Here is a 25308-nt window from a genome sequence, read left to right as displayed (position 1 = left end):
ATGTCTGCTTCAAGACCTCCCATGCGTCCCCCCATCCCGTCAAGGGCTGGTCCCAGAGCTCCTCCAGTAGGCCGTTTGGCCAGTCTTAGGGCTCCTACCCCAACTCCCATCAAACGGCCTCAATCAATCGCGCGTCCCCAAGCTGCCAGGCCAACTACTCATCCGAAGACCACCACTTGCCCTAACCCCGGCTGTCCTGCTCCTCATATCGTTGAGGATGACGGTCATAAGGTTTGTTCTGGGTGTGGTACTGTTATTAGTGAAGCAAACATTGTTTCTGAAGTCACCTTCGGTGAAACATCTTCGGGTGCAGCGGTCGTTCAAGGAGCATTCGTTGGTGAGGATCAAACCCACGTCCGCAGCTATGGACCAGGTTTCCAGCGAGGGGGTGCTATGGAGAGTCGAGAAATCACCGAGCAAAACGGTATGGTGTCTTGTGTGTATTCAGATCATTCAACCCACGCTAATTCATAACAGGAAATCGGTACATCAATCAACTGAGCCGTGCTCTGAATATCCCGGAAAGTGCCATGAAGGCTGCGGGTCAAGTCTTCAAGCTTGCAGTGGGGTTGAACTTCATTCAAGGTCGCCGAACCAAGACGGTGGCCGCAGTATGTCTGTACATTGCCTGTCGACGACAGGACGGAAATACCGTCATGCTAATCGATTTTGCTGACGTACTTATGGTACTACACTCTTTTCTCAAACTTTCCACATACCATGTATTTCTAACCTAAACATTGTCTAGGTCAATGTGTTCAAACTCGGTCGAACCTACAAAGCACTGCTGGATGAACTGCGCTTGGGTGGCAATGTCTTCTTGATGAATCCCATTGACCCGGAAAGCTTGATCTATCGATTCGCCAAACAACTCGAGTTCGGTACCGCGACAATGCAAGTTGCTAGTGAGGCCGTGCGTATCGTGCAGCGGATGAACCGTGACTGGATGACAACTGGTCGACGCCCCGCTGGTATCTGTGGTGCAGCCTTGATCCTTGCTGCCCGGATGAACAATTTCCGTCGAACTGTTCGCGAGGTAGTCTACGTCGTTAAGGTTACCGAGATCACCATCAATCAACGTTTGAACGAATTCAGCTCGACTGAAAGTGCCGAGCTTACCGTCGACCAATTTCGATCTGTGCAATTGGAGAATTCGCATGATCCACCTTCCTTCACGCGAGCCAGGGAAGGAAGAAAACCGTCTCGAAGCCTTAAAAGAAAGGCTCCGGAGACCGCAGCGGAGATTGAGGAAGACATGTCGGATGTAGACAATGCGGAGCCAAGGCGTGTTGATGCCGACGGCTTCGCTATCCCGAGCCTTCCTATTGACCCGGCTTTGATAGCAGCGGATGGCGGCCGGCGACGATCGTCCATTGCGTCCACAGTCAATGAGGTTGCATCCGAGGCTATTGAAGAAGATTTGGCCAAGTCTAAACCCGGGCGGCCGACCAAACGACAGAAATTGCCTTCACCAACCCCGGATCAGGTCGCGTCTGAGGAGGCACTTGAAGTTGAGATGACCACTCTCCTCAAGGAAGGCTCCACTCTGATAGAGAGTGCGGGCTCCACTCAGGAATCACGAAGGCAAATCCCGGACAGCGTAGAAATCCATGCTTCCGAATTTGAATCTGACCCGGAGGTTGCTGACTGCCTCTTGTCTCCTGCCGAGGTCGAAATCAAAGAACGAATCTGGGTGCACGAGAACAAAGAATACTTGCGGATTCAGCAGGCCAAGGCTCTGAAGCGGGCCTTGGCGGAGGCTGAATCGCAGCCCGGGATGCGCAAGCCCCGTAAGCGCCGCAAGGGCAGGTTGGGCGATGTCACCTATCTTGAAGGAGACGGAGAGGACGCCGATGGGAGAAGCACTCGGGCCTCCACTCCGGCAGAAGCGACCCGTCGCATGTTAGAACGAAGAGGGTTCAGCAAGAAGATCAACTATCGCCTTTTAGAGTCATTATTCGGTGATGAAGGAGCCGACGATGCCACCAAGGCTAAGGCAGAGACTATGAGCAGAAGCCGCAGTCGTAGCCAAAGTGTTATTTCGCGACGTAGTGCCAGTGTGGAACCACGCGCGATGCCTCTGTCTACAGCTAAACCTGTTGGTTCCCCCGCGCCTCCTGCAGGGCCCACGCAACCTCCTGGAGAGAAACCCCTCCTTCAGCTAGGGATTCAGGCTGACAAGGCTGACCGTGCACATGCCAATGAAGAGGTGCTCGGACCAGCGCCCGGAGCCGATGGCAAGCCTGCGGACGCGGCCGAGGAAGATGATTATGATGATGATGAAGAGGATGACGATGACGATGATCCCGACGGTGTTGACGCGGCATTTGCGGGTCAATACGGTGACTACTACGACGAGGGAAGTGATTACGATAGTGATTAGGTGGGAACCGAAACACGCGCGTTCGATGGGTCGATGCTCAAGTCATGAACGATTAGCTCTTTATATGCTAGTATGCTGTTGGAGGTAAATCTTAAAAAAAGAACAGGGAAGAAAAAAAAAAAACTACTCAAATAAGCTCTAGAACCGTTGATGATGACTTGAAATAAGAATAGATCATTCAGCTTGCTCTTTTTCCCATTCATTGATCACCAATGTGCGTCTCAATCAGACCCGTAAATTGCGAAGTACTTGGCAAGGCAATGAACTCGTCTTGAGGAATGGGCGCCTTAGCCCCAGGTTGTCCTCCGTGCTCATTGTATTGGTAGATGATCACCTCTGGCCCATATCAAGTCAATATCCACTCCGAAGTATGAGGCCTAGCCCATTTTGGTTGACGACATTCCATGCACCAAAAGGCTACTCTCTCTCTCTCTCTCTCTCTCTCTATGGGGGATTGCCTGCCGCTGATCCGGAACTCTCCTCATCTGATATTGAGCAAGAAGTACAAGCAGTCAAGCAATTCCGACAGTTGCAGTATAACCTCGGAGAAATATTCAGTAGTGTCCATCTCATCTACTCATAACTGTTGCAGTTGAAGTCGAAAGAAGACCTGTGGTACTTTTGTCACGTGAGTTCGATACTCCCTATAGAGTAAACACACGAAGATTCCTCCCCTCAACGTGACACTTCCCATCGGATTTCTCCCCTTAACCCAGCATGATCACCACTCACTATCGTCATGAGCTCGCTCATCTCGCTCGGATCCATCATGCTCTCAAGATAGTCTGCCCCACACAAGCTCTCGATTGTCATTCCGCAACATGAGAACTGAACTATATACTTGTGATCATCGCCGTCTGACTTGAACCATCTACAATGGGGGGTCTACCTATTTGCTAGGACAGATCAAGCTGGTGCGGAACCCTCCATCAAGGCAAGGGGTCACCCCTGTCGGAGTGTGAGAAAGAGAGAGCAAGAAAGCGAGGAAAGCCGAATGATATTGACCTTGAGTCAGTTATGGTCCCTCGTACGGCAACCGTAGGCTGACCTTTTCTGTCCCATCCACAGGTTGCTTTTCTCCATAGATCATGACATTGGGTGATGTCAGTGGGAAGGTCGAGGCATGTCAATAAGATTCAGTATTATGGCCTCTTTGAGCAGTCGGGGGCTTGCTGTGAAGCTTTTTCCATCCGCAGGCTCGGGCTCTGCTCCGATACGTCCCCATCGAGCTTCAGGAATGCGCAAGGAAAAAACGTCCGACGATCTACGATGATGAACCAAGTACTTGGCCCCGCTTGATGCTACTTTTCCTTGGACTCACTTCGTGCTCCTTGATTCCATCTTTAGTATAGCCCTAATATTTCTCCGATTCCCGCGGAATCTGGTATGGAGAAATTGGGCCTGTGACCGTCTCCAAATGGCTAGATGGACTTTTGATATGGGCAAATCCTGTCAGGGAAGGAGTAAATCTCCGCGCTGTGCGCCCGAGCTTCTGGGCTGCAGCAGGTATGTCGTAGATCTACATGCTGCTGCTATTACCTCCATCGTCAACTCGTGCCCCCTATATTGCATATTGTGCGAATACATAAATACTTCCTGAATGACTATATATTGGGAGTCCCTTTGAGTTGACTCTCCCTTCTCACGTTTCAATTTTGTCTTTCCACTTGCAGCATGGTCGAAGTCAACATGTATGGCCGGGGGCGAGGTCTTCAGCTGGCGATTCTGATCACCTGCCAGATCGCGTTCGTTCTATTTGGTGGGAAATCTGGAAACATCATGGCGTGGGAGGTAGCGGACTGACATTTGTCTCTTCTATCTAGGTTATAATCAGGGTGTCTTCTCTGGTATCATCAAGAATGAAGACTTTCTCAACATTGTGAACCACCCCCAGGCGGGCATGCTCGGGTTCTTAGTGTCAATTTACAATCTCGGCTGCTTTTTCGGCACCTTCATTGCCTTTGTCACTACCGATCGGCTTGGATTCCAGAAGTCTATGTGGTTCTCCATGAGCTGGATAGTGGTTAGTATCGACAATGGGGGCTATTGCGTGGAGATGAAGGCTAACGAAGGCATGTTGTTTCAGATCGGTGGTACTATCCAAGCCTGTTCGTACTCTCTAACCCAATTGCTCATATCCCGTTTCGTGAACGGTATTGGCACCGGCATCATGTCAACAGTCGTCCCTGTCTATCAATCAGAATTATGCGAGGCACGGAAACGGGGAAAATACGTGTGCACTCAACCACTTGCTGTTGGGTTCGGGATTGTCATTGCATATTGGTTTGATTATGGCATGACCTTTGTCACGGGATCCATTAGCTGGCGGCTACCCATTGCTTGCCAGGAAGTATTTGCCATTTGTGTTGTCATTATGGTAGCCGGGTAAGTCACTAGACCGTTATTCTCAAAATTCGACAAAAGCCTGACTGTCAATATAGTCTCCCAGAAAGTCCTCGATGGCTATACAGAAAGCACAGGGGCTCGGAAGCCCTAAAGGTTCTATGCAAGGTATATGGCCGAGAAGCCGACGATCCCAAGGTGATTGCGGAATCCGAAGGCATTTTGCGAGCCCTCGATATGGAAGCCGCTCGTGGAGAATATAGATGGTCTCAGATCTTGAAGAGGGACGAACTGCAGACCGGCCCTCGAGTCCTGATGGCTTATGGCCTCCAGTTCATGAACCAAATGGGTGGCACCAACATCATAGTTGTAAGTGTTCAGAGGGGGGTGCGACTGGAATGGAATGCGCAGTGCTAACATGAAAACCAGTTCTACGTTCCCACCGGTAAGAATTATATCTTCGTGTTCGCCCTCGGACCAAACGTACTGACCAGGTTATGATTCAGTCCTGGAGGATAATGTGGGACTTACACCAAAGATGAGCTCTCTGCTCGGTGGTGTGATTCAGATCATGTTTGTTATCGGTGGGTTCACAGTCACCCTGAGTGCAAGCGACGCATAGCTGACTATACCGTCAGGCTCCTTCTATCCTACTCTTTATTCGGACAAGTTGGGTCGTCGTAAGCCAATGATGTGGGGATCGTTTGGCTTGGGCGTGTGCATGCTCATGCTTGGTATTCTGTTTTCGTTCGAAGGTACAGTGGACATCTTGGAGCTGGAATCTTTCGGCTGACTTTCCTCTAGGAACGCCGCAAGAGCAATCTACGGCAACAGCAGCTGTTGCATTCTTCTTCCTGTTCATGCTTATCTTTGGAGCGTCTACGAATTGCATCCCATGGCCCTACGGACCAGAGCTGCTTCCTCTGCATGCGCGAACCAAAGGGTAAGTCTTTATCTTTTGTGCTCTCGAGGCAAGCAGACTAAGAGGAGTACTAATTTGCACACATTGAATAGACAATCAATTGGCGTCTCTGCGAACTGGCTCTGGAACTTCTTCGTGGCCATGATTACCCCCCTCCTGCTCCAGAAACTGCACTGGAAGACCTATCTCATTTTCATGTGCCTGAACTTCTCCTTCATTCCCGTAAGTTGACCACCACATCAGTCGGCTCCATTAGCTCCGTCCACCATATACTTACCCTACTGCTACAGCTGATCTACTTCTTCTATCCCGAAACTGCCAACTTGACCCTCGAAGATATCGACACTCTGTTCCTTGAGAAATCTCTCAAGTCCCGCCGTCTCGATGAGGAAAGAAACCAGAAAGAATGCGAGGTTTCCATCGAAAAGATCGGCTAAACGAGAGATCGCTTCTGCCGATTCCATCCAAACCGGAGCACCAAGCACCCAGTGCACACTCTTCTGGGATGGATGAAGACAAACCCGAAGACAAACTAAAGACGAACGACGAAACATGGCATCCTTGTTTACAACCCCCTGTTGCGATCTTCGGAATTCTGTAACGACGGCTCCCCCACGAACAAAAGGCGATTGGAAAGCAAAAGGAAAAAGAAAAAGAAATAGAGCGTCTACATACCCTGTACAGCGATCAAGCGACAACCAGATTCACGTCAGGTCGCTGGTAGTCCCCAATGCAAATCAACAAAGCCCCTTGTACTCGGCGACATATACTACTTTATGCTTACTCAGTACCCATGGATGTCTTGTTGGTTTTAGTTCCTTCGCATAGGTAGTTTTATGTAGTTTATTCGATCAGAGGCAATGAATCAGCCAGTATTGAATGCGATATATCGAAGAAAAGAAATCTTCTAGAATATCTCTTCCAGACACGTTCTGGTAGAATGAGCTTTGAGAAACGTCTATCCACCCCTTCACATTCGGTGGATCATTTCGCTCTCTAAGTTTATCTATATATATCGGATTGAGCAGAACACAGAGTACGAAATAGCTAATTCAGCATATGCATAACATGCAACTGACATGCAGCATGCTCCATCTTATTGAAATTTAGCGAGGTACTAGACTAGTCGCCACTCTACTATGGAGATACCAACACCAACACAGAATAAATAGTCAATGTCTCCCCCCACAGAGAGCAATATCGTATCACCAGCTGCAATATTCTCAAGACTTCATAAATTTCTTTCTGGTTCTGAAGATATAAAAAAGATAGATCATGATAATATAAGACATATTTTGAAAAAAAAAAAGAGGAAAAAGAAAGAACCCACGGCATACAAACTCCGAAAGAAGAAACCCGCAAAATTACGAAGAGAAGATAAACCGGAAGACTTCTTTTTTCAAGCGAAGAGGGAAAAAAACGAAAAAGAGAGCCATGGCTGCGGCCGGTTTTCGAAGTACTGCCAGATGGTTAGAGTTGTCGCGGTGCGAGAGGAAGAGAGGAAGAAGAAAGGTTCGTTCGGTCGGTCGTTTGTCGTTGAAGTTGGAGCAAATTGGTTGATTGGATGGACTTGCGAGAGCGATGTGTTTCTTTTACGGGTCGATTTCCATCCCCATCGCCATTCCTACACCGTTGTTCAATCCCGCGCACGCGTCACTACTGACGGGCTGGGCGCACATTGTTTGTAAGAGGGGGAGACCAGGTTCCGTCATTGAGGTCGATCCTAGTACGCTCGTGTTGTTGGTGTTATTGAGAGGTCTGTCCGCGGCGTTGAGGACTTGGTTCTGCTCAAAGACCACGGGGGTGGAGCGAAGATTGTGCACGCATTGTTCCCAGGAGGAGGCCACGAGCTGACCCTGGGTGAGATCTTCGCTGAAAAGATAGAAAGCCGGGGCGTTTGAGGGCCCTGCAGGAGTGAGAGGCCGCGCTGTCACGAGATACGCGTTGAGGGCACGATTCTTCATGAGAATTTGCGAATCGAACAGGTATGCCGCGAACTGCTTGTCGATATATCTCTTCCAGCCGCGGACGGCGGCCGCGATGTCGACGTCATTGGTAGAGATGCGTTGCCAGCTGACCCCAAGGAGGTGGGTCGCGTCGTCGACCAAGACATCATTTGGGGTGAAGGGACTCGTGCGAGTCCCGTTGCTGAGGAGTCGGCTATTGTCGTCGTTGGTTTCGTTGAGTCTTTGGAGTGTGGTGTCTTCGACGCGAGAGGTGGATGGGGTTAGACGCTGGGCTTTGCGGCTTTGAAAGCCTGTTTGGTTTTCTACCGACAGGGGGATGCCGGTACAAGAGTTCAGAGTGGTCATGCCCTCTGCGTAGACGGGCGCCTTCTTTGGCGCAGGGGCAGCAGCCGGCACAACTGGGGAGCTGAACGAATTGCGCACTTCTTCAAACTCGGGTTCTTCTCGAGACCTCTTGCGAGAAGGTTTTCCAGAGCTAGGAGCAGAATTGGCCAGCCTCCCAGTAAAAGCATTGCTGGCGAATGACGAAGCATGAGAGTGCATGCCATTCATGAAGAAGGAATTGCGAGAAGCGGCCGACGGCGAGTCGAACTGCGACTGGCGCGGGAATTGAACAAATGTGTGTTCCTGGCGAGGGGAGAGGACCATGGCAGGTCCATCCGCGAGACCGCTTAGGAGCATTGGGCACATCGTGGAGGGAGAGAGTGAGGCTGTATGTAAGTCGGCTACAAGGGGATCTCCGAGCCTGTTCTGTTCTGTCTTGTCAAGTGAGCTGAAAACAAAAGATCTAGAGCAACCTGCAGATCGAAGAAGATCCAAGTCGTTTTCGAAGAGAAGGGTCAGAAAATGAGACGGCACAGAGAGGAGGTTGAGGTCACGAGGTGCGGTAAACCAAAGAGGAAGGATGATGATAGTGATCAAGAGAAGTCTCAGATGAGATGAGATGAGATAGAACGAGATAAGTGTCAAGCAGATAAGGAAGGCCAAGAGGATAAGAGAAGAAAGGATAGGAGAGGATAGGCGAGGAGAGGAGAGAAAGAATGGGAAGAAGAGGCAGAAGACGAAGAAAAGGAATGGACGAAACGTGATGGCAGCAGGCGTGATGACAACAGGATAAGCGGGTGCCAGGATGGAAGAGATTGAAATCGACCAGGACGGGTGAAAAAAAAGGCGCTGACGGATGCGGATGATTCTTAGGTTAACTCTTTGATTTGATTAACTCTTTTTTGGCTGCTGTTTGGAGCTTCAATCTTTGGAGGATGCGGATTGCGGAGAGAATTTGCCTTGACTGCTGGATACAGTACCGTACAGCACCATGAAAGACTGGATTTGCCGTGTTGCCATGCAAACTAGGGCAGTACTTGGCCGCATCATACCATACGGGACGGTAATGATTGTCCCTCCCCACAAGATCCAGATCGGGCTGCAAGGATTCGCGCATTATTGGTTGATGGATCATCACACCAGTCCGAGTGATATGGGACCGCACGACACACCGCTAGCTACGATTGGCCAGAAAATGCACGCTTGGTCTGCGCGTCAGCCCCCTCAAAGAGCCCCTGTCAGCGCCACTACGACGCATAACTGGCCGAACCACCAGCGGCTGCCCTCAGGCTTCAGGGTAGGCCGTGATTGGCTCGTATCTGCTCTCCGCCTCGGCTGGCTGCACCACAACAGGCGATTGGATGCCCTGCAAAAGTGCCCGGAATGTCTCAGTCAGCAAGATCCCAAAGTGGCTGGACGTTCCGAACGGCCTGCCCATAAAGTCATGATGAGAATGATGAAATTTGTGGATCCAAGAAAAAAAAAAAAAAAAAAAGAACACTCTATTTTGATAGCACACCAAAGGATCCTATAGTAACATGCGGGGTGACAAGAAACGAGGAGATCGTGGGTTGGTAGAGAACCTCGGAGTAGAAAATGGAACAAGGGACAATACATCTGACACCAGAAACTTGTGCTAATCTAACATGAAAGTCAAAAGTTCGTGGGGATAAAAAAAAAAATAAAAATAGGAATGATCAAAAACAGCTCGAACCATGCAAAAGCCCCGAGAATGGCGAGACAACGGCTGCATTACCTGCATGTGGCCATCGCAAGTCTCCCATCCCTAAGCTGAACACGTCTAACAATCTCATCCGACACTCATGATCGTAGCATGAGAGGCCAGCGAGAAAGAGTTAAGAGAGAGAAAAAAAAAGGAAAGAATATATGGCCATCAAGATCTTTTCGTCAGGGCCCCAATAGGAAGAGTGAATGTAGAGTATTAGGCAGGATCCCCACTGTTCGGAATCACATAATTCTATTCTGCTACCGTCGAGAGGTAGGCAAGCACATACGGGATGAGCCGCCTTGCGGTTTGAGCTCGATCTCATCCAGAAAGCGTCGTTGCAATTGTCTTAGGATGAAAAATCCATGGTCAGCATTTAGGAGTTGCCGGCAGTGGCTCCACCAAGCATGCCCTTGACCTTGTCCACAGACTCGGGGGCATAGCTAGGGGCCATGGAGCCGATGAGCAGGAAGAAAATCAGGACAACCGCGCCGATGATGATAGATTTGCGCTGACCGGGGTGGGTGGCACCGTACTCGGCCCAGGAACGGTTGGCCTGGCCAGCATATTCTCTGATCTTATCCGCGCCCAACTTGTAGTATACAAGACCAATCAGGGCAATCGAGTAACCGAAGAACTGGATGGGGGTAACAGGGGTCTGCCAGATCATCATCGAGGCCGCAACCAGGAGAATATCCTTAAGGACACCGCACAGGGTCATGACGAGAGACGAAGTCTTTCCGATCTGTGACCGATGCTGTCAGTATGACAATCTCCGAGGAAAAACAGGTGTCTCCTTACCAGGAAAACGACAGAAACATTGAGCAGGAACGCAACAACGGCGTTGGCAAGCAGAGTCCAAACACCAACATTGTAGATGTGGGTCATCGTCAGGTTGGGAACCTCGACGAACAGAGCGGTGACACCGTTCATCACGGCGCAGACGGGCGCGAAGTAGTACAGAGAGACCAGGGGGTCCATCTTGAACTCAGCAGAGCTCAGGAGACGCTGGACCATGACCAGACGGGTAGCTTCGAAGGCAATACCGCCGAGCTGGAACATGAAACCAATGAAAACAAACTTGATCTCACCAAACGAAGCGATGATGACACCGACGACGATGATAGAGACGTTCATGAGGACCTTCAGGTTCACTGGGGCCATTCCCATAGCCCAAGTGGCGATCAAGACCGCGACGGGGGTAGTAGCCTATGCTCGATTATCAGTGATCCGGCACCCCAAACCTCCTCGTGGAATGGGCCGAAAACCAACCTTCAGCATCTGGATGAATGCAACACTCAGATACAGATATGTCACATTACCACAAATCAAGCTCAGACTAAAGAAAAGACCGATGGGAACGATGGCGCGCAGGTAGACACGTCCAGTCATCTTTACAGTCTTGCGGCCATCGAGCAGTGTGGTTGTGCGGGCGAGAACCTGGGTCATGAAGGTCGCGAATGCCAGGTGCCATGTTGTGAGAATGATAGCTGGGAAGCGTTAAAATTTGCCAGGGAGTGCGATCAAGTGAAAAACCTACGGAAGCCTGCGAAAATGTTAGTTTCTTTATTTTTCCCCCCCCCAAGTTTGCCAATCACGTTCATGAGGAAATCGGCCAGATTGCACTTACGGAACTGAGCATAATCGAGGATGTACTTGTTGAACAGGATAACACTGGAACTGAGGGTAATCCAGACACTGACAAGGTCTTAGCACACCCCATTTCGATCAATAGTAATGCGTAGTATATCAGAATTCGCTCACCCGACGTAGACAGCAGGGTGGAAGGTTGGCCTGGAAGGCTCCGACTTCTCAACGGCGGGATTGACAGTCGGCAGAGTAGGCTCCGGACGAGAAACCTCACCAGAGGTTCTGACTTTTTCTCCCTCGTTACTCATCGTGAAAAGCTGACTTTGGTCGGAAAGAAAACGTTGAAAGTCGAAAGGTCGCGGCCGGAGAAGGCTGCTCTGGCCGAAGCGTGCGGAGGCCAGGGGTGATGATGAGAGCGAAAAAAAAAAGAAAAAAGAGTGTGTGAGAGAGGATTAGTAGCGGTCTAACGAGTGAGACAAGAGTTGGCCTGAAAGAAGAGAAGCAGGAAAGAAGAACAAAAACAGAGAACAAGCCAGGATCCGAAGATGGATTGAAGAGGGATGTCGAGATGGGTGTAGCGGAGGAGAGGAGGGGAAAGAGTAGAAGGGTGGAAAAAGGATAAGACTGGAGAGAGAGATTCCGCAAATTTCGGAATTACAATCAGTCTAGTTTCTTTTTCTTGGGGGGAGGGGGGGGACAGTCAAGAGAATTAAACACGGGACAGTTTATTATTTAGGGGTTAATAATAATAATAATAATATTTTGGTAGTCGTCGTACGTCGTCGTCGTCGTCGTCAAAATAATAGTACTAATTGTAATTAGTAGTCTAATCAGAAGCAGCGAAAGGGCAGGATCCGCAACGCAATCAGCATAGTAAGAGATCGTGGGCCAGAATGAGGTATGTCGTTCGTCGGTTGACGCACTGCTTGAGATACAAACATCCAGACTTTACATGTTCGTTACATTCATACTGGAAATTTACTTACTCCGTACATCGGATGGGACAAGAATAGTGATGGTGGGGCAGGGGGTGGAGACCTTTGACTAAAAGCAGATAAACCCAACCCAAGAAGTACTGGATGAGGTGGAGGCTAGTACAGAAACAGCAGTTGAAACACCCGCAAGTGGCTCTTGAGCTCAGATGTGGGAGTTTCAACTTTCAATTTCCATGTTCTGGGCTGTTCTCTGGCCTGGGTGGAGAGGCAAGTTCAGTTGCCAAGTAATGGTCCAATAATTTAATAGGAGTTTATTCAACAGGATCAGTTGACAGGCCCATGTCGAGATAAAGAAAAATACGAATAAGAATCATGCCTACAGTATGCAGATGAGATCTGGAGTACAGAGTACACACGACAGAACACTAGGTAAATGTTGTCCTCTATAATCTGTACTCCCTCTACTTACCCGGACGCCTTTAAGTAGAAAAAAGGGTTAGATAAGATGTGTTTGATAACACTACCCTACTTTCACACACTGCCTGAATGAGAACTCATATATTATTGCCGATAATCGCTGACAACAAATCTCAGGGACCGAAATCTACAACTATCATTACTATATTCTCCAAAATGTTTGTCTTGATATTTTCAATTTTGCAATTTGTAGATATCAGCTGGATGATCTAGTACTTAGGTGGAGTGAGATTAATTATCTATCTAGTCCTCTGGAAAAAGACCAATAGGTAACATCCTGCACAGATATAAAAGGTAATTAACGTACCGACGACCATCGGAGCGTTCATCTGTCCAACTTGTGGCAAGGACCTCAGCTTTTTTCAAGTTTGGTTTGTTGACTTTTGGATAGTGTCAATCTCCAGTCTCCACTCTACCAAATCCTTTGCCCCTTTTCCCTCTTTGTTGCTATATCCTCACTCCGTCCTCAGTCCTCACTACTTACGTAGTAGTCCTCAGAGCGTCTAGTCTACCTTCTTCATACTTGGTCCCTCTGTAATAATTCAAAATCAGGTAGTACCTAGGGTCTTAACCATCATCGTCGCCATTTATTGAGCAGCAATCAAACCATTCAAAATAGCTACCAAGCCAACCAAACCTACTTATGGGGTTATTTTCTCTATCGCATAATAAAAATTCAAATGTCGTATCATCGTCCAAAAGTGCTCCGAGATATCCAGGTGCAATCGTAGCAAATCACCTCCCTAAAAGACGATCATTTCCTGCTCTTTCCTTCTGATCGTCGCTGTGTGCTCGCTGCCAGCAGGCCTTGGAAATCTAATTGAAGGACAAAGGTGATGGACCGACAACATCTTGCAAGTTGCAACATCCGTCGCTGATCAAAATTAACTGGGGTCCTATTAGACTGTTTACACCAAACTGCATTACGCAAGCTGTCGGGGGCCAAGCAATCAGTTACCCGCCTCCAGCGGCCACTTAATCATAGCGTCGCCGCGAGGGTCCCTTTGCGGTGGAGCATGCGGCGATCGGGGGTCCAGCAAACGATTGAGAAGCTGGCGCTATTGCAGCTTGGTTCAAGTTGGTTCCTTCACAAGAGTTGACTTGGTTCCCTGGCGTGTTCAAAAGGCCGGGCTTCCTTGTGGCGTGCCTGGTCTCTCACGGACTGATTAATTTCTCCTAGGGAGGATTACGCTCGTTGCCCATATGCTGCTTGCTGTGCTTGTTTTTCTGCGATGGAGTTCCGAAAAGGACCACATGTTACTCCGTAGTCCGTACTACTCCATATTTTTGGAATGGTAATCCATCATCACAATGGTCATTCTCTATTGACTAAGCTCTCAAGTCTTCATGGAATCATAGACGTCTGAGAAATCAGTGAAACGTTCAGGGTTCCACGGAATCAAGAAAGCCACTACCATCACGGCCCATCTACCCTATCTCCCATCGGCAGCTGCAAAAGTGCAGCCTCATCAGACGTTGATTGGATTTGGAACCATCACATTCGTCATTATCACTCATCACCGAGACATGGACATTTCAAACATCACTTTGATCAACGCTTTGGCGCGGTTTCTGGAAGAAGATCTCCAATGGATTTCCCTTCTCGGAAATGACAATCAGTGGACCCTCCGCTGAACCGTCAACCGACATCTCTGTCTACACAGTACGAAGTCTCTATGCACGGTAGCCAGGCAGTGTCACTGTCCTCATCACAGGATATGATGGCTAGGCTCAACATTGCGTTGTGCAAGCGTACAGCCGTCGGCTGCGCTCTGCAGTCTGCACCTCCGCGGGAAGGTCGAACCACTGCAAGTGTAATGAGGCATCAGATGCTGAGGTTCTATTCTGCCAAGCAGCACACAGATTGATCCTGGCGAGTGAGGAACTGAGAGCCGATCAGTTTCAATTTGCTGCCCCATCTCCGACGGTACTGAGATCGGTCGACGTCTGTGGCGCTGTCATCGCCCTCAGGATCATGAAGCAACCCCACGGCATATGGTGCTCGTCATTCGTCAGGCTGTCAACCCAATTTGTTTTAACAAGAACACACGACTCGGGGATCGGAATGAACCATAGTCAGGGGTGGCTTGACACTTAAGAGTCAGGGATTCATCCATTGAGAAGATCATCATAGAGAAGGCTGAGAACGATCTCAATGTCGAAAGCGGATATCGGTGCACTGAATCGGAGGTTGTTTCTCTACACTACGGAGTATATGTTGTACAAGCATTTGGATGTCGCAATTGTATCTCTTATCGCACAGGCTAAAGGCAGTAAATCTTCCATTCCAGCGCAGTAAATCTGATGATGATATTTCTCGGTGGCAGGAACCGAAAGCTGGGAATTGGCGACCCGAAGAATGTTATCGGCAGCCCTATCAAGCTGCAATCGATCTTCTTACCCCTTCCAATTGACTGCTGGCAGCAAAAAGTACAGAATAGTATTAGACATGAAAGCGAGCGCTCTTGATCAAACCATAGACGCCTTCGTGGAGGTACTGGACAGTAGGACTACTACTGTCAAAGGCGTCGGGATGTCGCTATCTTGCTGGACAATCTTCGACAATACAGACCAAGGATCGGTCTAGGTCATCCCACTATCTCAGGGACCTGACATGTATCCATACTCAAATTGACTGTACCTCACCTAATGGTGGTTTGAAGCTCTTTTAAGGCTTTGAACATGATGTACTATAGGTATCCAACAAGACAACAGTACCGTCACGGCCAGATGGTTCCAAGAAACACATGTGGTTGGTAAACCGCAATTTAATCTCGAAAATAGATTGCAGATAACGAGTTCCAGTCGGAAGCAATCCAATCAGAATCGGTTATTCCTGCCCCAATTGTTTCCAGACCTTGTTTTTTTTTTTTTTTTTTTTTTCCCTTTTTAATATGTTAACATTGGTCTAATTTATTTTGTATTTTATATCTTATTTTATTTTTCCAGCGACTGTACAGCATTACTGTTCAAATTTCCAGCCATTATTTTCCCTCGCCCCCTTTTTTTTCCCCCTCCCCTTTCCAGAGCTTCAATCAGCAATTATTCCAACAGAAGATCCAAGGAACACTTTTGCCCCTCGAGCCTATCAAAGAACTAATTGGTTCTGGTCCGTCGGGTCTAAACTTGAAACAGACGTTCTTCTCCCCCTCCCCACAGCTTGTTTGGCTGTTGTCACGTTTCGTTTTTCCCGACCGCCTGTGATACACCTAATACCTATACCTTTCCTGCCGCCCTCCTTCCTCACCGTCTTCTTGTCTTCATTCCTCATCCCTCTTGCTTGTCCTTTTGAACCCTGCAGTATCCTGCAGTTTGGCATCTTCTATGCTTAGCCTCGCTCGCAAGACTTTAAACCGCGTTCCCAGCTTCCAGGATATCCTACAAGGCAGAATGACACACCCTGATATGTGAGTGTTCCCCTCATCGAAGCTCCTCAGGGGTTTCATTGTTGTTGTCGAAGACGGCATTTACTGACCTGGTGCTCTTCATTCTCCAGTTCCGTTGACGTTCTCGTCATTGGTGCCGGCCCTACTGGTCTGGGTGCTGCTAAGCGTTTGAATCAGATTGTATGCCAATAGTTTCTTATCTCGCAGCGCAATTGATCGCAAAAGCTAATGGCGACAATAGGATGGCCCCTCATGGATGATCATTGACAGCAACGAAACTCCCGGTGGTCTCGCTTCGACCGATGTCACCCCCGAAGGATTCGTATGTCTTCCCCTGCTTATTTTGTCACTCGCTAGACGGTAGCCTGTTCCTCGAGGGGTTTCGAACGCAGAATTGACCGACTTCCTAGCTTTACGATGTCGGTGGCCACGTTATCTTCTCCCACTATAAGTACTTCGATGACTGCATCGATGAGGCCCTTCCCAAGGATGATGACTGGTACAGCCACCAGCGCATCTCCTACGTCCGTTGCCAGGGCCAATGGGTTCCCTACCCTTTCCAGAACAACATCTCCATGCTTCCCAAGGAGGAGCAGGTCAAGTGCATTGATGGCATGATTGACGCTGCTCTTGAGGCTCGCGTTGCCAGCACCAAGCCCACGACCTTCGACGAGTGGATCGTTCGCATGATGGGTGTCGGTATTGCCGACCTCTTCATGAGACCCTATAACTACAAGGTCTGGGCCGTGCCCACCACCAAGGTCAGTTCAGTCTCAATTCCAATCTCAAATGACTTGCTCTAGAACACGAGCTGACGAATTTCATTTTTAGATGCAATGCGCCTGGCTTGGTGAGCGTGTCGCTGCTCCTAACCTCAAGGCCGTGACCACCAACGTCATCCTCAACAAGACCGCTGGCAACTGGGGTCCCAATGCTACTTTCCGCTTCCCCGCTCGTGGTGGTACCGGTGGCATCTGGATCGCCGTCGCCGACACTCTCCCCAAGGAGAAGACTCGCTTCGGCGACAAGGGCAAGGTGACCAAGGTCAATGCCAACAACAAGACGGTGACGCTGCAGGACGGCACCACCATCGGCTACAAGAAGCTGGTCTCCACCATGGCTGTTGATTTCCTGGCTGAGGCGATGAATGACCAGGAGCTTGTTGGCCTCACCAAGCAGCTCTTCTACTCCTCGACCCACGTCATTGGTGTCGGTATCCGTGGTTCTCGCCCCGACAGAATCGGCGACAAGTGCTGGGTAAGTCAATAACAATTTCCTCCCATCGAATGAGTACGTGGAGCTGACGTTTTCTAGCTGTACTTCCCTGAGGACAACTGCCCCTTCTACCGTGCCACCATCTTCTCCAACTACTCCCCCTACAACCAGCCTGAGGCTTCCAAGAAATTGCCCACCATGCAGCTTGCCGATGGTTCCAAGCCTAAGAGCACTGAGGCTCAGGAGGGCCCTTACTGGTCCATCATGTTGGAGGTTTCCGAGTCCTCGATGAAGCCCGTCAACCACGAGGCTCTTTTGGCCGACTGTATCCAGGGTCTTGTTAACACCGAGATGCTGAAGCCCACTGACGAGATTGTCTCGACCTACCACCGCCGCTTCGACCACGGCTACCCCACCCCCACTCTGGAGCGTGAGGGTGCTCTCACCCAGATTCTGCCCAAGCTGCAGGACAAGGACATCTGGTCGCGTGGCCGCTTCGGTAGCTGGCGCTACGAGGTTGGCAACCAGGACCACTCCTTCATGCTTGGTGTTGAGGCTGTGGACAACATCGTCAACGGTGCCGTCGAGCTGACTCTCAACTACCCCGACTTTGTCAATGGTCGGCAGAACACTGAGAGACGCCTGGTCGACGGTGCTCAGGCATTTGCCAAGAGCAAGGCGCAGTGAAATGTTTTCCAAATAATGCACCACGATGGTTTTGATACTACAACTACGTCAATTTTAATATTGAATCATATTTACAAGGGAAAAACTTAGAGGCGGGACAAGGGACAACAAATGGGAGCCATTTTGCTTTTTATTTTGAAGCGATGTGTGATGTCTGAGGTGTTCTTTGCCGACTTACTATTCTGATGGACGATCATCAGCTATCTTTGTTTCTCTGGCTTCGCATTACCCATTCTTGTCATGCTTTTCAGACATAAACCATGTTCTAGACTTTTTGCTTGCATCGATTATATACCTCATCTCATTTGATATTCTGACGTCTTGACATTTTGCTGGCTCGGTTGATGTGATTTCGATACATGGTCACGTTTTGATAGACCACAGCGATGGTCTCTTTTCTCTTATAATTCAGTCAACTGCTTGCCAGTTTTGGGTAATGCTTAGCATCCACTAAAGAATTGAGCACTCGTTTCATATTTCAGTCATATATCTCAGATTCAGATCTCCAGCCCCCTGAGCACTGTATCTGCCGACGATTCCAGGCTCTAACGAAGTGACCACCACACCCCAAAGCCCAACGTTCATTATCTTCCAACAGATCGTCACGACCATCATCCAATTCCTCCGAATCACAAATCGCCGAATGGCACGGAACGCTGCAGGCTGAAACACTCACACAAAACCCCAATCAACAGCCATGGATAATAAGCCAGAGACTATAATTAACCTTGCTTGAGCCACAGTAAGCACTACGCAATTCTAATTCGTAACTATATATTTTAACTATTAGTAGACACTAGCCAGTAGGTCCTAGGTAGTCACGATGCAGTTGTCCTTGTCACACCCGGAACGCTGAGAACTTGAAATGCTGCGCCTCGTACGGAGTACTGGTTGAAAGGAGTATTTATCGTCAAACACCCGACAGCATCTTTGTCTATATCAGGCTAAGGAGTACTATCGATAGGTAGGTAGTTATGTATATAGAATTATCCTGTAGCCTGATACCATGTATGTACATACCTTTGAGCGGATGTGGCAAAAACCGCCCCCATCTCACGAAACGTCTCAACTCGGATTTGAGTGGTTTGGACGGAGCAGAGCCATGGATTCTGGGACGCGTAAGTAAGTTATGGGTCACTCGGAGCTTGAATGGGAACCCGTTGTCCAGAAATAGATTATGCAGCAATACCGTAGTCTGTATAATCATCGGCGTATCTTTCTAGAATTCTAGATAACTAGCGCTAGAATGTGATAATTATATCTACTCCGTAGGTAAAAAGACCTACCTGCTTTAAGGTTCGATCCCTGCATATTGGTCCATTTGCCATGATGTACGTGGATATTGACAGGTATCGAGAGGACTGGACGACATATTTACAGAGTGCAGAAGAACTACTGCTTAGGTATATCTATGTAGCATCACAGGTAGATGATATGGCCTATTGTGATAACATCAGGGATCGGTGCTCGGCTCAACTCTCCCTCTGCGCATATGATTTCATGGAATAATCTTCCGAAAGACAAAATCAAAGCTGGTACCAATGTGCCAACCGCATGATGCCCCAAACCAACTGCACATTCAATTCCTTGACCTCCTTTTTTGACAGCACACCCCCATCCTTTAGCACATCTCAGATGCGAGGCCATTCATCAACAGGTCTATCCCGGAGGGCAAGGTATCCGAAATCAAAGATGGTGTCCCAGTTTGGCTCATCCACGTAATATGTGGCATCAAAGATATGGTTGGCAAACTCGTAGCTGCTGGTAAATGCTATTTGATGAAACTTACTCTGCTCGATGGAATTCAAGAGTTAGCAACAGCGGCTCACTAAAACAGACAAGAGGGACACACACAAGAACTGCAGGTTCGGAATGTCTGCGCTTAGGGGGTATTTTGTTTTTGTAGGCGATGTGTTCTGCAAGAGTTTGCTTGGAGCTTGCCAGCGGCGGCGGATTCGCATTGTCGGTGCGTTCCTTATGTGCAGGTCTAGTGTTCTCGACCTCCTCATCCTCTTCCTTCCAAGCTGGCTGGTATCCTTTGAAAGGGACCTGCTGTGCAGACTGGATGGCCTTCTCGCTCAAGAGAGCTGCGTGCTGCTGCAACCAAGTTGGTTCTGACACAAGGATGGGCTCTTGTCCTGGGTTTGCAGCAGAAAATTGCTCCCCAGTGGTTTTGAGGAACAGCTGCTGTGCTTCAAACCATGGCTTCCAACGGACCATGCGACGATAGTCCCTCATGCGGCGCCGCAACTCCTCGCCAACTGCTTGAGGCTGCTTCAAAGATTGCCCAGGCTTGGCCCCTTGCTCGACTTGACTGGCCAAATTGTGATGCTGAGCGGGAATGGCAGAGACATTGCTAGCACCAGTAGTGTGTACACTCTCCTGCATCTAATCTGTGTTGAGTATCGAACAACAGTTGTGCTGTTTGTTTTGAGAGACTCACATTTATGTTGCACGGAAGGGTCTTAGCTCGACGATGGCCAAGGTGTTCCTTTCCTTTCATTGTGCTCTCCTCCATTGCGTTTGTCTGAGAAACCACCTCACAGTCTTTTCTATGGCTAGAAAATGAGTTAGAGAAAAATGCTGGATGTGGTCTTGCATCTGTTTTGATATTGATATGGGAGTTGTTAAACTGGCGATTGTCTCCAGGGGACTCGAATAGTCCAAGGGTGGGCGCTGAGTCTGAAGCAGTGAAAGGGAACTGAAGAGGAGGAAAAGCTGAGGAGACCACTTCCTCTTGTGGGTCAGATTTATGCAAAGAATCTTCTGTGTGGTGGTGAATATCAGGTCTAGTGAAGCTTTGCTGAGCCCGAACCATTCTCTCTTGGTCTTCATGTGCCAAATCAGCAAAGGCCTCCGATGGCCTTTCTGAAGGGAGTGAAGCAGGTGAGTCTATCATATTCCCTAAGAGGTACTGTAAGCCGACCGGACTTCCTACACCATTGATTCCACAACTGCTGTTGTTGTGTTGCAGGACTGGATGACTGGTGACCACATCAGAGCCGGTATCGCCAGCACGCTGGGGATCATGATGCTCCTGGAGATCAGCTGAATTCTCTTGGACATTGTTCATAAGCTGAAACTGTGCTTCACTCCCTCTCCTGGAGTATTGTTGACAATGTACAGGGTTTCCAAACGGCGATGTCGGGGATGGACTCCTGGTCTCCTGGCGATCCTTCCGCGGTAGGCTGTGATCGAGCTTTACGTCTGATACGGAATTGAGACCCAATTCTGTCGCCGGAGAAGATGAGCGAGAATTGGGGAGGAGGACGAGGTTTGGGGAGATGGAAGCCGCTTGGTTCTCATGGACGTAGCTGCGCTCAACGGAGTGTTGTCGCGCCTCAACAACCTGGTTCTGGCGGCGAAGGAGAACCTTCTCGAGGTGATATTGAAGGTCCTTTTCTGAGATTGCAATGGACGATGGTTTGAATCGTATCATGGTGGTTCCTTGGCCTCTTGAGAGTGAGCCATATCACAGCATGCTTGGAATCGGGAATCGGACAAAGAACACACCGTCCTGCTACGATTTGAGCTACTCATCATACGGGGAAGAGTCGTTTAATGCTTTACCAAAGGAGACGAGGAAAGAGCAATGCTGTTCATATGTTCCTGCTGACAAGTAGTTGGGAAGTAGCTAGTTGTATGCCTACGAACTGTATTGCTATAGATGCATCAAGAATCTGGGTCAATGCTGGGGTATATCATTTCAAATACAGAATTCCTCTCTTGCATTTATTGCATTACGCTGATCTTTCAAAGGTATCTCCTCTCCTCGACTGTCGAATATCTTCTCGAATCCATCAAAGCGTTGGAGTTGGCATCCCTGAGATCCAGATGCCTTTCTGCCTAATATCTCAGGCATCGAAATATGATGTGGTCTCTCTGGATATATTTCCCCCAACAGTAGCAAGATCAAACCATCCTAGAATTAATTTCTCCCTGCGAATTCCATCCTGTCGAGGTCATCTCACAGCAGGAATCTATCACCGTCAGCCGTCAAACATGACCATCCAGAGTCTTTGATCTTCTTCTATCTTGTCTTTCCTTGCAATTACTCCGTCGCATCTCCCGATTTGGGCCCCCAAACCCGACTCAGCCTCTCCCTCTTGTCTCCCCATCCTTACTATTGTTTATTATTAGCTCTCCTCCCCTCCTCTTTCACTACCCCTCCGTGCATATTTTCATCTTGATTTCTTCTTCTACTATCATCTCAAGGCTCTCAGCAGCAAATTATCGTCCATTAATCCCCTCCCCACAGCCTCTTTCATCAGGTTCGTGGTAGTACCATGCATCACCCGCAACTCCTCCGACCGCCGCCATAGTCCGTCGGCCACCCCTCTCCAAGTCGACTCACTAAAAGAACAAGCGATTATTCTCCTTCCTTTGACATCAGGCTGGACCGACGATTCTCTCCACCGTCCTTTTATCAACCACAACTCCATCTTTTGCATTCCAGGCGCCAAAGTGGTGTCTGGGGCTCATCCTCCCCAATTGTTCCCTTCTTCGTTGGTCCTAGAGCTGTCCCCCTCGAGTCTCGGTCCGCAATCCCTCGATTTCTTCGTCACACGCTGGCTCCGTAGCGATCATCCAGTCCGCCGTTCCCATCATGGACGGGGATTTAAGTCTTTCCCAGTCCCTGGGAGGCTTGCGGATTGCGAATCCAGATGATTCTTCGTTACACTCGTCTGAGGATACAGCGACTCCAACCCCGGGTCCTTCTGTCTCAGCTCCAACCCCCGAAGCAGGTCGCGAGTCGTCAATTTCTACTAAACCAGGTCATCCGATGACGGCACCACACTCGAACGAGCAACAGCGAGACTCCTCCATCCCTACCCTCCCTGATCCTTTCTCCAAATCTCCGGACGATCGTAGCTCCGTTCTTCTCTCCGATCCGCCGCATTATGTCCCCTATTCACCCCAAAATCAACAGCAGCACATTGCTACTCAGTCTTCATCCTCCCGCCCTCTTTCCGCTTTCTACGCGAACGGTTCGTCTTCGACTCTGGCTCGCGAAAACTCCTATCGTATTCGTACCGATTCCGCTGCATCCTCCGCCTCGGAAACTTTAGCACGGGCGGAATCCCGAGGTGGCTCTGCGGCATTCCAGGCTGGAGTTCCAGTGCGCGATAACAGTCACAGTGACCGCGCTTACCGGACCGCGCAACTACCCGGGGGAAATGGGCCCATGGTGATGCGGCAGTCCTCTCGAGCTCACCCTCGTGGTGGCGCACCATCGCAGGTTCCTGGAACACCTTACGGTCTCGAAAACGGTCCGCCCTTGAGCAGCGAAGATTGGCAGGAGCGTGGTGCAGCGATATCGGTCAGGCAGGAGATTGATGCCAATGGTAAACCGGTTGCACGGTACATCAAGAAGGGTGTCCGCGATTTCTCGTTCGGACATACACTGGGAGAAGGTTCCTACAGCACCGTTGTACTTGCTACAGATCGCCAGACCTTGAAGGAGTACGCGATCAAGATTCTCGACAAACGCCACATCATCAAGGAGAAGAAGGTGAAATATGTCAACATCGAGAAGGACACCCTGAATCGACTCACTGAACACCCGGGTATTGTTCGCCTTTATTACACATTCCAGGACGAACGCTCATTATATTTTGTGCTGGACCTCTGCAAGGGTGGCGAGTTACTAGGGGTTTTGAAGCGGATGACTTCCTTTGACGAAGAGTGCACGAGATTCTACGGTGCCCAGATTCTCGACTCCATCGATTACATGCATAAATGCGGCGTCATTCATCGTGATCTGAAACCGGAAAATGTCCTTCTTGACAGCCAGATGTACGTCAAAATCACTGATTTTGGGACGGCAAAAATCCTCAAGAATCAGAAGAAATCCGATCACAATTCGAACAGCATGCCTATCTTAGACTCCTCCGAGATCCCGGAAGACGAGCGGGCAAGCTCATTTGTTGGTACGGCAGAATACGTCAGTCCGGAACTCCTCACGGATAAGAATGCTTGCAAAGCGAGTGACTTGTGGGCGTTTGGCTGCATTATCTATCAGCTTCTGGCCGGCCGTCCTCCCTTCAAGGCCGCGAACGAGTACCTGACGTTTCAGAAGATCGTGGCGCTTGATTACGAATTCCCCGTTGGGTTTCCTGCAGTAGCCCGCGATCTGGTTGAGCGTCTCCTTGTTCTTGATCCAGCTAGGCGCTTGCCCATTGAACACATCAAGAATCACGAGTTCTTCCAGGGTGTGACCTGGGGCACGGACTTATGGACAAGAAAAGCACCTCGTCTCAAGGCTTATGTGCCTCCACCTCGTGAGCCCATCAAGCTGAATGGGGGAGGTGACAATGACAGCTTCCCACCCAGTATCTCTACCGCACCTTCAAATGCTCCCAATGCCAGCACCCGGGCAGTACCACGATTGGTAACCGAGTTACCCCCCCCGACTCAAATCGATATTGAGTGGTCACCTGTCCTAACCAAGATTAACGAAAGAATACTGAAGCTTGGAAATTGGATGGTTTTGACCTCTCCGGCAGGCCACAGCCCAGTCTCGAAGAATGGAAGTGGTGAAATTGAAGCACCCAAGAAGTTCTCGCGGTTTTTCGGTGGAAGTACGACCAAGAAGCGGCAGCGCTTGGTGATGATCACCTCCTCAGGACGAATTATTATGGCTGCCGCCGGTGGTGATGAGAAGAAGGCCAAGATGGAGCTTTCTCTACTTGCTCCAGGGACGTCATATCGTAGTGCGACAGACACCAAAGGGTTCTCATGTTGGGTTGTAGACACAGTAAGATTCATGACTTCCCCGCCACGAAAGTCTTTCTCTTTTTTTTTTTTTTTACTAACTATCTCTTTTCTTGCTTTGCAGCGAGACAAACATTTTGTCTTTGAAGAGTGTAAACCATCCTCAAGCAACATGGGATCTACCGCGTTGTCTGTCCAGGAATGGGTGGATACATTGGATCGAGCGAAAGAGGTGGCCCTTGCTCAACAAAGCAATGGCTCATACTCGGATGAAGCATTCCGAGATCTATCATCTGGATTGTCTAGTCATGCAAACACACTTGACCGAAGCTCCGAGATCCAATCCGAGAGTGCCCCCCCACCTGGACGGGCAACATTGGTCAAACAACAGCCCAATGACACTGAGTCTGTCAAAGGACGCAAGAGGTTTAGCCGGCGTCATTCAAAGAACGGCCTGGCTGCGGTTTTCTAAGGTGGTTTCAGGAATGTATGCCTTGACTCGCTGACCTCTCCTTCGTCCGACGCTCTACTCTTGATTCACCAACATCCCCTCTGCACTTTTTCCAAACTTCAACTCGATTGTAGTTGGAGAACTCCATTTTTCTCATTTCTCCTCAGAGTAATTTTGAGACACTTTCC

General features: G+C 49.3%; 9 protein-coding genes across 9 annotated transcripts, besides 9 other annotated features; 4 read left to right on the top strand and 5 right to left on the bottom strand.

Annotated features, from left to right (window-relative positions):
• Positions 1-2383, top strand: ACLA_040580 (transcription factor TFIIIB subunit BRF1; the record flags this gene model as incomplete). The annotated part of the gene is made up of 3 exons (XM_001271267.1): positions 1-424; positions 478-686; positions 749-2383. The coding sequence occupies 3 exons, from the start codon at positions 1-3 to the stop codon at positions 2381-2383; spliced, it is 2268 nt and encodes a 755-aa protein (XP_001271268.1).
• Positions 2264-2305: a microsatellite.
• Positions 2384-2803: 420 nt separating the features above from the next.
• Positions 2804-2829: a microsatellite.
• Positions 2805-2829: a microsatellite.
• Positions 2830-4057: 1228 nt separating this feature from the next.
• On the top strand, positions 4058-6085 carry ACLA_040570 (sugar transporter-like protein; the record flags this gene model as incomplete). The annotated part of the gene is made up of 9 exons (XM_001271266.1): positions 4058-4142; positions 4207-4406; positions 4470-4768; positions 4825-5099; positions 5221-5310; positions 5365-5481; positions 5531-5669; positions 5741-5870; positions 5939-6085. The coding sequence occupies 9 exons, from the start codon at positions 4058-4060 to the stop codon at positions 6083-6085; spliced, it is 1482 nt and encodes a 493-aa protein (XP_001271267.1).
• A 1155-nt stretch (positions 6086-7240) lies between these two features.
• ACLA_040560 (uncharacterized protein) lies at positions 7241-8305 on the bottom strand (the record flags this gene model as incomplete). Its single annotated transcript, XM_001271265.1, has 1 exon — positions 7241-8305. One exon carries the CDS (start codon positions 8303-8305, stop codon positions 7241-7243), a length of 1065 nt encoding a protein of 354 aa, XP_001271266.1.
• A 241-nt stretch (positions 8306-8546) lies between these two features.
• Positions 8547-8578: a microsatellite.
• Positions 8579-8601: 23 nt separating this feature from the next.
• Positions 8602-8650: a microsatellite.
• Positions 8651-9412: 762 nt separating this feature from the next.
• Positions 9413-9437: a microsatellite.
• Positions 9438-10041: 604 nt separating this feature from the next.
• On the bottom strand, positions 10042-11563 carry glfB (UDP-galactofuranose transporter; the record flags this gene model as incomplete). The annotated part of the gene is made up of 5 exons (XM_001271264.1): positions 10042-10410; positions 10467-10874; positions 10938-11155; positions 11290-11363; positions 11430-11563. The coding sequence occupies 5 exons, from the start codon at positions 11561-11563 to the stop codon at positions 10042-10044; spliced, it is 1203 nt and encodes a 400-aa protein (XP_001271265.1).
• A 432-nt stretch (positions 11564-11995) lies between these two features.
• Positions 11996-12015: a microsatellite.
• Positions 12016-12023: 8 nt separating this feature from the next.
• Positions 12024-12051: a microsatellite.
• A 2347-nt stretch (positions 12052-14398) lies between these two features.
• Positions 14399-14784, bottom strand: ACLA_040540 (uncharacterized protein; the record flags this gene model as incomplete). Its single annotated transcript, XM_001271263.1, has 3 exons — positions 14399-14473; positions 14529-14668; positions 14718-14784. The coding sequence occupies 3 exons, from the start codon at positions 14782-14784 to the stop codon at positions 14399-14401; spliced, it is 282 nt and encodes a 93-aa protein (XP_001271264.1).
• Positions 14785-15528: 744 nt separating this feature from the next.
• Positions 15529-15558: a microsatellite.
• A 433-nt stretch (positions 15559-15991) lies between these two features.
• On the top strand, positions 15992-17955 carry ACLA_040530 (protoporphyrinogen/coproporphyrinogen oxidase; the record flags this gene model as incomplete). Its single annotated transcript, XM_001271262.1, has 6 exons — positions 15992-16074; positions 16164-16233; positions 16295-16375; positions 16464-16814; positions 16885-17310; positions 17368-17955. The coding sequence occupies 6 exons, from the start codon at positions 15992-15994 to the stop codon at positions 17953-17955; spliced, it is 1599 nt and encodes a 532-aa protein (XP_001271263.1).
• Positions 17956-19586: 1631 nt separating this feature from the next.
• Positions 19587-20473, bottom strand: ACLA_040520 (uncharacterized protein; the record flags this gene model as incomplete). Its single annotated transcript, XM_001271261.1, has 3 exons — positions 19587-19726; positions 19785-20343; positions 20399-20473. The coding sequence occupies 3 exons, from the start codon at positions 20471-20473 to the stop codon at positions 19587-19589; spliced, it is 774 nt and encodes a 257-aa protein (XP_001271262.1).
• A 325-nt stretch (positions 20474-20798) lies between these two features.
• On the bottom strand, positions 20799-21394 carry ACLA_040510 (uncharacterized protein; the record flags this gene model as incomplete). The annotated part of the gene is made up of 2 exons (XM_001271260.1): positions 20799-20823; positions 20871-21394. 2 exons carry the CDS (start codon positions 21392-21394, stop codon positions 20799-20801), a joined length of 549 nt encoding a protein of 182 aa, XP_001271261.1.
• Positions 21395-22561: 1167 nt separating this feature from the next.
• On the top strand, positions 22562-25141 carry ACLA_040500 (putative serine/threonine protein kinase; the record flags this gene model as incomplete). Its single annotated transcript, XM_001271259.1, has 2 exons — positions 22562-24712; positions 24794-25141. 2 exons carry the CDS (start codon positions 22562-22564, stop codon positions 25139-25141), a joined length of 2499 nt encoding a protein of 832 aa, XP_001271260.1.
• Between the last annotated feature and the right edge of the window lie 167 nt (positions 25142-25308).

The sequence above is a fragment of the Aspergillus clavatus genome, genomic scaffold, assembly GCF_000002715.2.
Source record: "Aspergillus clavatus NRRL 1 1099423829802 genomic scaffold, whole genome shotgun sequence".
NCBI lineage: Eukaryota > Fungi > Ascomycota > Eurotiomycetes > Eurotiales > Aspergillaceae > Aspergillus > Aspergillus clavatus.
This window is presented reverse-complemented; position numbering and strand designations above follow the sequence as displayed.